The sequence below is a fragment of the Trachypithecus francoisi genome, unplaced genomic scaffold (genome assembly GCF_009764315.1).
Source record: "Trachypithecus francoisi isolate TF-2019V2 unplaced genomic scaffold, Tfra_2.0 Contig01585, whole genome shotgun sequence".
Classification (NCBI taxonomy): domain Eukaryota; kingdom Metazoa; phylum Chordata; class Mammalia; order Primates; family Cercopithecidae; genus Trachypithecus; species Trachypithecus francoisi.
This window is the reverse complement of record NW_022681444.1, coordinates 6203583-6218163: the sequence shown is the minus strand read 5'-3', so window position 1 is coordinate 6218163 and position 14581 is coordinate 6203583. Positions and strand designations below refer to the sequence as shown.

Below are 14581 nucleotides of genomic sequence, written 5' to 3'. Positions count from 1 at the left end.
CTTACAAAGTGCTGGGATTACACATGCAAGCCGCCGTGCCCAGCTACTTTATTTTTATTTTTTATTTCTTGGAGACAGAGTCTCAACTGTGTCACCCAGGCTGGAGTACAGTGGTATGATTTCGGCTCACTGCAATCTCCGCCTCCCAGGTTCAAGCGGTTCTCCAGCCTCAGCCTCCCGAGTAGTTACAGGCATGCACCACTATGCCTGGCTAATTTTTGTATTTTTAGTACAGACAGGGTTTTACTGTGTTGGCCGGGCTGGTCTCAAACTCCTGACCTCAAGTGATCTGCCTGCCTCGGCCTCCCAAAGTGCTGGGATTACAGGTGTGAGCCACCACGCCTGGCCTGTGCTATAATGATTTTAAAACAGATCTGCAAATTGTCTGACAATCCTCACATCCCCTCTACTTCAACCTGAGCAGGTTACCCTGACTAATAGAATGTGGAAAAAAAAAATAGGCCAGGCACAGTGGCTCACACCTGCAATACCAGCACTTTGGGAGGCCGAGGTAGGAGGATCATGAGGTCAAGAGATCAAGATCATCCTGGCCAACACGGTGAAACCTCGTCTCTACTAAAAATACAAAAATTAGCTGGGCATGATGGCACATGCCTGTAGTCCCAGCTACTCAGGAGGCTGAGGCAGGAGAATCGCTTGAACCCAGGAGGCAGAGGTTGCAGTGAGCCGAGATTGCGCCACTGTGCTCCAGCCTGGCGACAGAGCAAGACACCATCTCAAAAAAAAAAAAAAAAAAATTAGGTTACATGACTTCTGAGACTCGGTTAAAAAGGCTTTGCAGCTTTGCCAGTATCTCTTAGGATGCCTGCTCTTGGAACCTAACCACCATGCTGTGAGGGAGCCCAGGCCTGATGGAGAAGGTAGGAGTTGCAGCCAATAGCTAACCTCAACTACCAGACTCATAAATGATGAAGTCTTTGAGATGACTCTAGCTTCAGCCACTGAAACCATAATAAATCCCAAATGAAAACCACCTGAGCCCAGACATCCCCCAGAAACACGAAAGACAGTAATGAATGCCAGTTATTGTTTTAAGCCACAAGGTAATGAATACTGCTAGCCAAAAAAAAAAAAAAAAAAAGTGGCGTTCTTCTTCAAAAGAAAATGAATAAACTGTCCAGAAATAGTTAATCTGTTAGTATGGCAGCTAGTATTCCAAAACAATATGCTGGCACTTAGGAAATCCTAAAACTTAATAACTTTGTTTCTGATTATTCCCCTTGAATCTCTGATCTGATTACTAGCAATAAGGATCTTTAGATAATTTAGGAATCTCTATATCCTAAAAGGGATCAAGATGAACAAATAAAAAACAATGAATCCAGAAGAACATGTATATCAAGGAACACAAGTGAATCTGAAAAAGAGCTCTGAGTATAAGAAACAAGAATAAGATGCTCTGAAAAAGGAACAAGTGGAGAATACAAAAAAACTCATGAAAATTAGACATAATAAATACATATGTATTTTTTCAATTAACAGGTGGAGGATAAAATACAGAAATCTTCTAGAAAACAAAACAAAAGACAAAAGGAAAATGAAAGTAAGAATCGGACATATAGAGGATTAATTTAGGCAATGGAGAGGTGAACTAATCAAGGGGAAAAATTTCCAAAAATGCAAGAAATAAATCTTTGATATCTGCATATTAGTCGTTTCTCACCATCTCCATTGCTACCACCCTACTCTAAGCAACTACCATCTTTCACCCAGGTAATAACAACGATCCAAATTTTTTTTTTTTGAGATGGAGTCTTGCTCTGTCACCAAGGTTGAAGTGCAGTGGCCTGATGTTGGCTCACTGCAAGCTCCACCTCCAGGGTTCACGCCATTCTCCTTCCTCAGCCTCCTGAGTAGCTGGGACTACAGGCGCCTGCCACCACGCCAGGCTACTGTTTTGTATTATTAATAGAGACGGGGTTTCATCATGTTAGCCAGGATGGTCTCGATCTCCTGACCTCATGATCTGCCCTCCTCGGCCTCCCAAAGTGCTGGGATTACAGGTGTGAGCCACCACTCCTGGCCCCAAATATTTTACCTATTTCTCTTGTTTACTTCTGTCTCTCTCCACTACAATATAAGCTCTATGTCTACAATGTTTACTGCTTTATCTAGACCTAGAACAGCATCTAGCACATAGGTGCTCAGCAAATATTTATTGACTCAATGACCAATGAGCAAGATGCTAGAAGACTTTCATTTTCTTTTTCTTTTTTTTTTTTGAGATAAAGTATTGCTCTGTTGCCCAGGCTGGAGTGCAGTGGCACAATCTTGGCTCACTGCCACTTCTGCCTCTCAGGTTCAAGCAATTCTCCTGCCTCAGCCTCCCAAGTAGCTGGGATTATAGGCATGCACCACCATGTCCAGCTAATTTTTGTATTTTTAGTAGAGATGGGGTTTCGCCATGTTGGCCAGGCCAGTCTCGAACTCCTGATCTCAGGTGATCCACCTGCCTCACCCTCCCAAAGTGCTGGGATTATGGGCATGAGACACTGCACCTGGCCAAGACTTTCATTTTCTAAATTCCTGTACTCTGAAACATTTTTACAAAATCATGTATTGCTTTCCTAATTAAAAAAATCATACAGCCTGGGCGCAGTGGCTTATGCCTGTAATCCCAACAGTTTGGGAGGCCAAGGTGGGTGGATCACCTGAGGTCAGGCATTCGAGACCAGCCTGGCCAACATGGTGAAACCCCATCTCTTCTAAAAAATACAAAAATTAGCCAGGCGTGGTGGTGGACACCTGTAATCTCAGCTACTTGGGAGGCTCAGGCAGAACTGCTGGAACCCAGGAGGTGGAGGTTGCAGTGAGTCGAGATCACACCACTGCACTCCAACCTGGGCCGACAAAAGCAAGACGCTGTCTCAAAAAAACAAAAACAAAAAACAGGCCGGGCATGGTGGCTCTCACCTGTAATACCAGCACTTTGGGAAACCAAGGCGGGTGGATCACGGAGGTCAGGAGATCGAGACCATCCTGGCTAACACGGTGAAACCCCGTCTCTACTAAAAATACAAAAAATTAGCTGGGCGTGGTAGTGGGAGCCTGTAGTCCCAGCTACTCAGGAGGCGGAGGCAGGAGAATGGCGTGAACCTGTGAGGTGGAGCTTGCAGCTAGCCAAGACTGTGCTGCTGCACTCCAGCCTGAGCGACAGAGCAAGACTCTGTCTTAAAAAAAAAAACAGAAACAGAAACAAAAATATGATCAAATAAATTAATTAAAATAGTGCTGCTATTTTTTCAAGAGGCTTAGGTCCTGACTGGGCACAGTGGCTCATGTCTGTAATCCCAGCACTTTGGGAGGCTGAGGCGGGTGGATCACCTGAGGTCAGGAGTTTGAGACCAGCCTGACCAATATAGTGAAACCCCGTCTCTAGTAAATATAAAATAAAGTGGTTGGGTATGCTGGTGCGAGCCTGTAATCCTAGCTACTCGGGAGGCTGAGTCAGCAGTAGAGTCTGAACCTGGGAGGCGGAGGTTGCAGTGAGCCAAGATTGTACCACTGGAGTCTAGCCTGGGCAACAAGAGCAAAAACTCCATGTCAAAAAAAAGAAAAAAAGAAAAAAAGGCTAAAGTCCCATCTTCTCAGTATAAGCTTATCTAACAACCCCAGACCATTTCCAAATTTTAGAGAAGTAAATGGAAGCCAGAAAAGGCTAAATAATTTTCCCAAAGTCACATATAAAATAAAACAGCCAGGATCTGAAAGCAGACTTGACTTCAGAGCACTCACTCCTGACCTCTACATTACACTACCCCCCAAACTAAACAGTAGGTGGGAAAGGTGAGTAGCATACAGTGCCTATTCCTACGCCCTGGGGAACTGCAGCTAAATGTGGCTCGCAGGATCAAGCCTGCCTTCCTTCACGGGTTCACTTACTGCTCCTTTCATTCTGTGCGCCAGTTCGTACATTCGGATGCAGCCTTCCACTTTGATCCCCCGTGAGGATTGAAGCACCATAGATTCTGTGTGCTGGGACTCATCTTTGCCCTATATGAGTAGAAAATGGGAAAATAATTAAGTTTTTAATATGGTAAGCTTTAATAAGTTTTTAATTGGTGTTATCTCTTCCAGACAAAGACCACATGCCAACTGATAAACAACCATCAGTAACAAGGGCAAAAAAAAAATTTAGGTCACAGCCAGTGTGCTTTTCATGAATGACACTGACTTTGTTCTGTTTTCTTTAACAAATTGATGTTTGCGACTTTGGGTGATTTTTTGGGTTTTCCTATGTTTTTCTGGCTGCTTGTTTGTTTTACTCTGCACAGAAAATGTTTCCTTTTTTTTTTTTTTTTGAGACGGAGTCTCGCTCTGTCACCCAGGCTGGAGTGCAGTGGCCAGATCTCAGCTCACTGCAAGCTCCGCCTCCCGGGTTCACGCCATTCTCCTGCCTCAGCCTCCCCAGTAGCTGGGACTACAGGCGCCGCCACCTCGCCCGGCTAGTTTTCTGTATTTTTAGTAGAGACGGGGTTTCACTGTGTTAGCCAGGATGGTCGCGATCTCCTGACCTCGTGATCCGCCTGTCTCGGCCTCCCAAAGTGCTGGGATTACAGGCTTGAGCCACCGCGCCCGGCCAATGTTTCCCCTTTCTTCAGATCAGTGTCCATTTGTCCTGGGATGGTTTGGATGGAGTATCCCCAACTCACATCCCTAAGCTTCCACCCTCCTGGCTTCAGGAGAAAGCTGGCTATCAAAGTACTCGATCCTCAGGACGGGCACGGTGGTCCACGCCTGTAATCCAGTACTTTGGGAGGCAGAGGTGGGCAGATCACAAGGTCAGGAGTTCGAGACCATCCTGACAAACATGGTGAAACCCCGTCTCTACTAAAAAGACAAAAATTAGCCAGGCGGGGTGGCAGGTGCCTATAATCCCAACTACTAAGGAGGCTGAGGCAGGAGAATCCCTTGAACCCAGGAGGCAGAGGTTGCCTCAGCCTCCCGAGTAGCTGGGACTGCAGGCGTCTGCCACCACGCCCGGCTAATTTTTTATATTTTTAGTAGAGATGGTGTTTCACCATGTTAGCCAGGATGGTCTTGATCTCTTGACCTCGTGATCCACCCGCCTTGGCCTCCCAAAGTGCTAGGATTACAGGCGTGAGCCACCATGCCCCGCCTTCTTCTTTTTTTTTTTTTTGAGACAGGGTCTTACTCTATCACCCCTGCTGGAATACAGTGGCACTATCTAGGCTCACTGCAACCGCAACCTTCCGGGCTCAAGGATCCTCCCACCTCAGCCTTCTGAGTAGCTGGGACCGTAGGCATGAGCCGCCATGTTCAGGTAATTTTTTTGTAGAAATGGGGTTTCCCCATGTTGCCCAGGCTGGTCTCGAATGCTGGAGCTCAAGTGTTCCACCTGCCTTGGTCTCCCAAAGTGATGGGATTCCACACCCAGCTTTTTTATTTTCATTAACACACCTGACATGGATATCTCTGAACTTTTCTGATGAAGCTATAGGGGAATGCTAACCTAAGAATATGTTGAGTCTAGGGCTACCAGCAGCCATCTTGCCACCTAGTCTATCTCAACAATGAAACCAATAATTGAGAAATGGAGAGGCAAAGCCCTGAGTTTAGGTTACTAGATTGAGTCAAAAATAGCATCAATCCTATGTCGGGGAGATGTTTGAAAAATAATAATAAATAATGTCAAGCAGAAATATGAAGAATGTAGATTTTCCCAGATCTAAGTGATTCCAAATGCACTGCTAGACTTCCTAGTTATATGAATTAAAACTTCCCTTAGTCCCTTAAGCCAAACTGGGTTTTTCTAATGTAAATACCAAAAATTCCTAAATAATGTGACAATCCATTACATAAAACCATTTAAGAATTTATTAGGCCAGGCACAGTGGCTCCAAAAATTATGGAATTTTATACGTGAAAATGACCTCAGGCTGGGCACGGTGGCTCATGCCTGTAATCCTAGCATGTTGGGAGGCCAAGGCGGGTGGATCACCTGTGGTCAGGAGTTTGAGACTAGCCTGGCCAACATGGTGAAACCCTGTCTCTACTAAAAATACAAAATTAGCCAGGCATGGTGGCGCATGCCTATAATCCCAGCTACTCAAGAGGCTGAGGCAGGAGAATCGTTTGAACCCGGGATTGCAGTGAGTCGAGATCACGCCATTGCACTCCAGTCTGGGCGACAAAAGCGAAACTCCATATCAAAAAAATAAAGACCTCAGCAATTTGGCCCAGAATGAGATTTACAGATAAAGAAACTGAAGTCCACTGATCCTGCCAGTATTGTAGCATGCCCTCAGATTAGAATCTGCTGCCAACAACCTGCTCATGAAAATACTTTTTAAAAAATCTAGGCCAGGCACGGTGGCTCAAGCCCGTAATCCCAGCACTTTGGGAGGCCGAGACGGGCGGATCACGAGGTCAGCAGATAGAGACCATCCTGGCTAACATGGTGAAACCCCGTCTCTACTAAAAAAATACAAAAAACTAGCCGGGCGAGGTGGCGGGCGCCTGTATTCCCAGCTACTTGGTAGGCTGAGGCAGGAGAATGGCGTGAACCCGGGAGGTGGAGCTTGCAGTGAGCTGAGATCTGGCCACTGCACTCCAGCCCGGGCGACAGAGCGAGACTCCGTCTCAAAAAAAAGAATATTTTTTAAAGACTAATATTTTAAAAGATGAACTACTAGATAGAAAGAAAAATATACACTTTCTATGTAAATACAAACAAACAAACAAACAAACAAAAAACTGGCCAGGCACAGTGGCTCACAACTGTAATCCCAGCACTTTGGAAGGCCGAGGTGGGCGGATCACCTGAGGTCAGTAGTTTGAGACCAGCCTGGACAACATGGCAAAACCCTGTCTCTACTAAAAATGCAAAAATTAGCCAGGCGTGGTGGCACGCACCTGTAATCCCAGCTACTCGGGAGGCTGAGGCAAAAGAATCGCTTGAACCTAGGAGGCAAAGGTTGCAGTAAGCCGAGACCATGCCATTGTACTCCAGCCTGGGTGACAGAGCTAGATTCCATCTTTAAAAAAAAAAAAAAAAAAAAAAGAGGCCAGGCGTGGTGGCTCATACCTGTAATCCCAGCACTTTGAGGGGCTGAGGCGGGCGGATCATGAGGTCAGGAGTTCAAAACCAGTCTGACCGACATGGTGAAACCCCGTCTCTATTAAAAATACAAAAATCAGCCAGGCATGGTGACACGCACCTGTAATCCCAGCTACTCAGGAGGCTGAGGCAGGAGAATTGCTTGAACCCGGGAGGTGGAGATTGTGGTGAGCCAAGATCGTGCCCCTGCACTCCAGCCTGGGTGACAGAGCGAGACTCTGTCTCAAAGAAAAAAATAAAAAAGGCTGGGTGTGGTGGCTCATGCCTGTAATCCTAGCACTTTGGGAGGCCGAGGTGGGTGGATCACAAGGTCAGGAGTTTGAGATCAGCCAGGCCAATATGGTGAAACACCATCTCTACTAAAAATACAAACATTAGCCAGGCATGGTAACGGGTACCTGTAATCCCAGCCACTCAGGAGGCTGAGGCAGGAGAATCGCTTGAAGCCAGGAGGTGGAGGTTGCAGTGAGCTGAGATTGCGTCACTACACTCCAGCCGGGGGACAGAGCAAGACTTCGTCTCAAAAAACAGAAAAAAAAGGAAAAAGAAAATAGCCAAGTATGGTGGTATCCAGTCCCAGCTATTTGGGAGGCTGAGACAGGAGGGTAGATTGAGCCTGGGAGGTGGAGGCTGCAGTGAGCCATGTTCATGCCACTGCACTCCATCCTGGATGACAGAGACAGACCTCAGCTCAAAAAAAAGGGGGGCGGTGAAGAAGAAGACATGTTCACATATATTTGTATATACACAAACTATTTCTATATAAAAAAATGATTTTAAAAAACCTCCAAAATTTAACTTTTTTTTTGAGGTAGGGACTCACTCTGTTGCCTAGGCTGGAATCCAATGGCTTGATCACAGCTCACTATAGTCTCAAACTCCTGGGCTCAAGCGATCCTCCCATCTCAACGTCCTAACTAGCTAGGACTACAAGCTCGAGCCACCATGCCTAACAAATTTTTAAGTTTTTTGGAGAGACAAGGTCTCACTATGTTGCCCTGGCTGGTCTTGAACTCCAGGGCTCAAGCAATCCCCTTGTCTTGGCCTTCCAAAGCACTGGAATTATGGACATGAGCCATTGTGTTGGGTTCAATTTAACTTTTTTTTTTTTTTTGAGTTTAAGAGTGGAGGTTTAATAGGCAAGATTAAGAGAAAGGAAAACAGTTCTCTCTCTAGTGAGAGAGAGGGATTTCTGAGAGGAAATGGCCCCAGTTCAGCATTTTTAAGTGGGAGAAATAACAACAAAAAAAAAGGCAGGGACAAAACAGAACCAGAAATAAGGTAAAATCTCCTACAGAATCAATGAGAGAAGACATGTAAACTTTAAGAGCAGGTATACATTTCACTCTAAGCCTTCCTCCAGCAGATAACACAAAAAGGGAGACCATATCAGTTAAACAGACGCAGCGTTCATCAGAAAAAAAAAATAATCCAATTGCTCATGAAATTAGTTATACTATTCTGGGTACTAAGAATAGAGGGGATTTTTCTCCCTCTGGGTCTGTCTAAAGAGAACACTGAATGATGCTGTCAACATGGTCTCTACAAACAGCTACAACAATGAGCAATCATTATTTTCCCCAGGGCATGGGCACTGTCATATGACAATATTTTGACTTTGCAGCCACCATGTCTTTTGTTTTAAGCTGATCACAACCTTACCTTGGTTCCATCTGGTGTTGCAGGGGAGGCTGGGGAAAAGGTGGAGCTTGTGTCAGGAGATTTGGGAACAAACGAGGGTTGGTCTAGGGCTGAAGCCGACGCAGAGGATGGCAAAGTCTCAGAAAGAGATTGGTTCTCCTGCATATGGGGTAGGACGTGCTCTACCACCCATCCAGAATAAGAAGATAGCTTGGGAAGAGACATACATTCTTCTAAAACATCCTAGAGAGAAGAAGAGGGTTAAGCTCAACTTGCATGTCAACTGATCTCAGTATAATCCACTACAGGCCTTACTGAACATCTAAGAAGGCCTAAATAAACATCAAAGACCCAAAGTAATGTATTAACAGTCAGATGAAAAGAAAGTACAGTGGTTTCTTGATAATGACCTTGACTACTATCCTTCTAACGAAAATCAGACTAAATAACTCGTTAACTACAGAAAAAGGGACAATGCACAAAGATTGCCATTAAAGTGTATGTGAAAGTAATCTAAAGCACTGAACAGAACACAAGAGGAATTCTGAAGTAAGCTACTGTATACACAATCAGTAGAATGTCAGTCACTTAATAATGGGGCTAAGTTCTGAGAAACATGGTGTTAGGTGATCTTGTCATCGTTCGAACATCGTAAAGCATACTTACACAAACCTAGATGTATGTATTTTCTCATTTTTGAAATTATTTTTGAGACAGGGTCTCACTGTTACCCAGGCTGGAGTGCAGTGACCTAATCATGGCTCCCTGTAGCCTGACCTCCTGGGCTCAAGCTATCCTCCTACCTCGACCAGTCTCCCCAGCAGCTGAGAGTACAGGCATGCGCTAATATATTCAGCTAATTATTTTTTCATTTTTTGTAGAGATGGAGTCTTGGTATGTTGCCCAGGCTGGTCTTTTTTTTTTTTTTGAGATGGAGTTTCGCTCCTGTTGCTCAGGCTGGAGTGCAATGGCACGATCTCGGCTCACCACAACCTCTGCCTCCTCCGCCTCCCAGATTCAAGCGATTCTCCTGCCTCAACCTCCTGAGTAGCTGGGATTACAGGCACACGCCACCATGCCTGGCTAATTTTGTACTTTTAGAAGATACGGGGTTTTTCCATGTTGGTCAGGCTGGTCTCGAACTCTTGACCTCAGGAAATCTGCCTGCCTCGGCCTCCCAAAGTGCTGAGATTACAGGCGTGAGCCACCGTGAGCCCAGCCTTTTTTTTTTTTGAGAGAGTCTTGCTCTTTCACTCAGGCTGGAGTGCAGTGGCACGATCTCAGCTCATTGCAACCTCCATCCCCTGGGTTCAAGCAATTCTGTTTCAGCCTCCCGAGCAGTTGGGATTACAGGCGCCCACCACCACACCTGGCTAATTTTCGTATTATTACAAAAATTAGAGATGGGGTCTCATCACATTGGCCAGGCTGGTCTCGAACTCCTGACCTCAGGTGATCCGCCCACCTCAGCCTCCCAAAGTACTGGGATTCCAGGCGTGAGCCACCACGCCCTGCCATTCTTTTTTTTTTTTTTTTTTTTTTGAGCAGGGTCTCATTCTGTTTCCCAGGCTGGAGTGCAGTGGCGCAATCACGGATCAATGCAGCCTCAAATTTCATGCTCAGGTAATACTCCCACCTCAGCCTCTCAAGGAGCAGGGACTATAGGCACCCACCACCATACCTGTTTTTTTTTTTTTTTTTTTTTTTTTTGAGATGGAGTTTCGCTCTTGTTGCCCAGGCTGGAGTGCAATGGTGCAATCTCAGCTCACCGCAACCTCCGCCTCCCAGGTTAAAGCGATTCTCCTACCTCAGCCTCCCAAGTAGCTGGGATTACAGGCATGCGCTACCACACCCAGCTAATTTTGTATTTTTAGTAGAGACAGGGTTTCTCCATGTTGGTCAGGCTAGTCTCCAACTCCTGACCTCAGGTGATCCGCCCTCCTCGGCCTCCCTAAGTGCTGGGATTACAGGCATGAGCCACCACGCCCGGCACACCTGGTTAATTTTTTTTGTATTTTTTGTAGTGGTGAGGTTTCTCCACGTTCCCAGGCTGGTCTCGAACTTCTGGGCTCAAGTGATCTGCCCACCTTGGCTTACCAAAGTGCTGGGACTGCAGGTTTGAGACATCAAGCCTGGCCCAGCTTGAACTGGCCTCAAGCAATCGTCCCGCCTCAGCCTCCCAAAGTGTTGGGATTATGGGCATGAGTTACCACACCCAGCCTAATAATTTTTTAAAAAATGGAAATAGATATGGATATATGTGTATACATCCTTAGTAGTAATAATGATCATATCTAGTACCAGACCTTGGTTTGTAAATATAATTTTAAATCAAAGGAAACCAGGGGTCTCTGCAGAAAAGGTAAGTTCCAGAGTTGGAGGTAGAAAAATATAAGATGAACCTGGAACATCTTTGTATGAGAAAATAAGTGTTGATTACCTATGACATAATACATAAATGAAAAAACCAGAGTAGTTGGGAGATTGCTACAATGAGCTAGAGTAAACTGAGCAAATAAGTAAACATATTGAGAACAACAGGAGCCAAACTTCTCACCGCTAGGTAACATATTTACAAAGATGGATAGGGTAAGATTAGATAGAAAGAAACGTGAAGTGCTGCGTTGGAAGTGGCATTTATCAGTATGAAGTCATGGTTTTATAATATATATGTACACACAAATAGTTACAGATAATACATAAATGTGTATGTGGTGATGTGTGTACGTATTTAGAGATGTACTATTTCCTAGCTCTGTCTACTGAGAAGGCCTAGAAGCAATGGTACCCAATCAAGAATCTCAACATACGAAACTCCCAGAACTTGGTTTGTAAATACAGCACCACCCTCCACTTCAAAAGAATCAGCCTCTTTGGAGAAATAGCTGATTCCAGGGTCGAAACAGGGAAACTTGCACCTGGGACACCTTTTTGTGCCAAAAAGTAAAGAAATGTCAATGAAAGATGGAAACATGTCAAAGGAACACGGGAACCAACTTAATGAATCATCCAGTAGCCAAATCTGGGACATTTTTCTTTTTAATTCTTATGAATACATAATCGTTGTACATATTTACAAGGTTACTTTTTTTTTTTTTTTTTTTTTTTGAGACACAGTCTCACTCTGTTGCCCAGGCTTGAGTGCAGCAGCACAATCTCGGCTCACTGCAATCTCTGCCTCCCGGGTTCAAGCAATTCTCATGCCTCAGTCTCTGGAGTAGCTGGGATTACAGGCATGCACCACCACGCTCGGCTAATTTTTTAATTTTTAGTAGAGATGGGGTTGCACCATGTTGGCCAGGCTGGTCTCGAACTCTTGACCTCAAGTGATCCGTCCCGCTTGGCCTCCCAAAGTGCTGGGATTACGGTCCTGAGCCACCACGCCCAGCCTTGCCTGCGATATTTTGATACAAGCTTACAAAATCTGGGATATTTAAAATAAAATAAATACATAATAAAAGTAATGGATTACAACTCACTGAATAAAACAGAAATCCATGAGTCCATACCAATATAACTAAACAACAGAGAAAAGAAAGCATCTCCTGACAGTGGAATGCCAACTAACAAATGCAGAAGGAATAGTGGATATAAAGAAACAGGATCTGGCAACGTCATAGAGGTGATCGATTCATGTGGAAAACATCAATGAATGCTAAAGCCATGGAAGATGAAGGTTTGCCCAGAAAAAGGATACTGGTGTAATCTCCACAATACTTACCAACAATTACTAAAGGAAAAATGACGAATTTTAAACGGAAAGACCAGGCAGATAACAACGTAACCAGGTGATCAAGATTAGCATCACCAGTGTTGGGACGGGTTGACATCTGTGTGCCTTCTGAGAAAGCCATGGCATCATTTTTGTAGTATTCCTGCCAAGACTGCTTAACCTTGGTCTGGTGGTTTGAAAGCACCTATGCTGGCAGTCAACCTACAGAATGTAAGGTCTGTATTTTTTAAAACTGTCAACAACATAAAAGACAGGGGAATATTTTAGGATTGTTTCCCAAGAAGTCTGAGGATGCAGAACAACGTCTTATCTGTAGCTAACTAGCAGCGACTCGGGAATGGGAGCTCTGCCTTAACTCTCCGCATCCCTCCACTTCTAGTGCAGAGCTTTGCAAACACTAGGTACAGTGACCACGCCCCCATTCACTTTCCAGGTCTGCCAAATCAATCTAGAAATTTGGTCATTTCACTGGCAACAACGGATTAGGTAGTGTCAATTGTTCGTCGCAAAGTCTAGAGCTCCCAGCACATGAGACACGCAGTAACTGAGCCTGGGACCAAGACTGCTTTGACAACAGCAGAGCGGAGAAGGCGCCCAACTGGCGGAGGATAGCAATGAAGCCTTCAGAGCGCGGGGCATCTCTGAAGTCAGGGGAGCTCCCCGAAACGCTAAAATAGGCTGGAGAGGACAGAAACCCCAGGACAGAAGGATGTACACACAGAAGTCAAGAAATAAATGCAGGTTGTTAGGCTGCACGGGTTCCCGGAAGCAGAACGTGCCAAGGGCTAGGGAGGAGAAGGGTTCGGTCGCGAGCAGCCGGAAGGGCCTACGTCCTCCGGAGCCACCGCTCACCTCGCCCCGCAGCAGCCAGTCGCGGTAGTAGCAAAGGCGACCTTTGTCGGAACTGCGTAGAGCCTGCAAGGTCTCCCAGCAGCGACCCTCAGACGGCATGGTTGGCTCTGGGGCAGCTTCTCTGAGGTGCCGCTTCCGACCAAACAAGCCCTCGAATCAGCCGCCGGGAAGGCCGCTCAGGCTTCCGCTTCCGGGGCGCGCGCGCAACACAGCCCCGCCCCTAAAGGCTGCGTGCCCCGCCTCCAGCAACGCTCTCGCGCTCCCGCCAGTGCGCCTGCGCGGAGGAATTGCCTGTGACGCCGCGTTCCGCGGAGGTAAGCACTAGTTCCCGATCTCCGGGGCTGCAGAAAATTGGTCTGTGCCTTGAGACTGTGCAGAAACTGGAATCCTCACACACTGCTCATGGGAATGTAAAATGAAGCACCTGCTGTGGAAGACAGTCTGGCAGTTCCTCAAAAGGTTAAACAATTACCATTTGACCCAGCAATTCTCCTAGGTAAATATATATATAAAAAAATACACCTAGGCCGGGCGCGGTGGCTCAAGCCTGTAATCCCAGCACTTTGGGAGGCCGAGACGGGCGGATCACGAGGTCAGGAGATCGAGACCATCCTGGCTAATACGGTGAAACCCTGTCTCTACTTAAAAATACAAAAAACTAGCCGGGCGACGAGGCGGGCGCCTGTAGTCCCAGCTACTCGGGAGGCTGAGGCAGGAGAATGGCGTAAACCCGGGAGGCGGAGCTTGCAGTGAGCTGAGATCTGGCCACTGCACTCCAGCCTGGGTGGCAGAGCAAGACTCTGTCTCAAACAAACAAAAAAAAATAAAAATAAACGCCACACCCTGACCCCTCGCTGGGTATGTACCTAGGTGAAACACCTCTTCTCTCTCGCTATCCGTCGCGAGAATTGCTGCAGCCCACTCGGTAAGTTTCCCTGTATTTTTAGCAGAGATGGGGTTTCACCGTGTTGGTCAGACTGGTGTCGAACTCCTGACCTCAGCTGATCCACCCACCTCGACCTTCCAAAGCGCTGGGATTACAGGCATGAGCCACCGCGCCCGGCCATAGTGCTTCTTTGGAATCCCAACCAGCCCTGTTTGGCAGGAGGAAACACTATCTACATAATGGAATGTTATTTGGCCATAAAAATAAAGTACTGATGATACACTGCAACATCAATCTTGAAAGCATTATGCTGAGAGAAGCCAGTCATGAATGGTCACATGTTGGACAATTCCATTTATGTGAAATG

General features: G+C 46.0%; 1 protein-coding gene across 3 annotated transcripts in view; it reads right to left on the bottom strand.

The window, feature by feature from the left end:
* The window catches only part of GLE1 (GLE1 RNA export mediator), a 35203-nt gene extending 21654 nt beyond the window's left edge, over window positions 1-13549 (bottom strand). For 2 of the 3 annotated variants that reach the window (XR_004432867.1, XM_033192895.1), the window contains exons 1-3: window positions 13329-13549; window positions 8765-8986; window positions 3904-4014 (exon numbers count right to left, since the gene is read on the bottom strand). Coding sequence is in view for 2 of the 3 variants with exons in the window: in XM_033192895.1 (XP_033048786.1) it covers window positions 3904-4014; window positions 8765-8986; window positions 13329-13427 (432 nt within the window). In the remaining variant the exon portion in view is untranslated. The remainder of the gene's footprint in view (window positions 1-3903; window positions 4015-8764; window positions 8987-13328) is intronic. The other variant, XM_033192903.1, reaches the window with a different exon arrangement.
* Between the last annotated feature and the right edge of the window lie 1032 nt (window positions 13550-14581).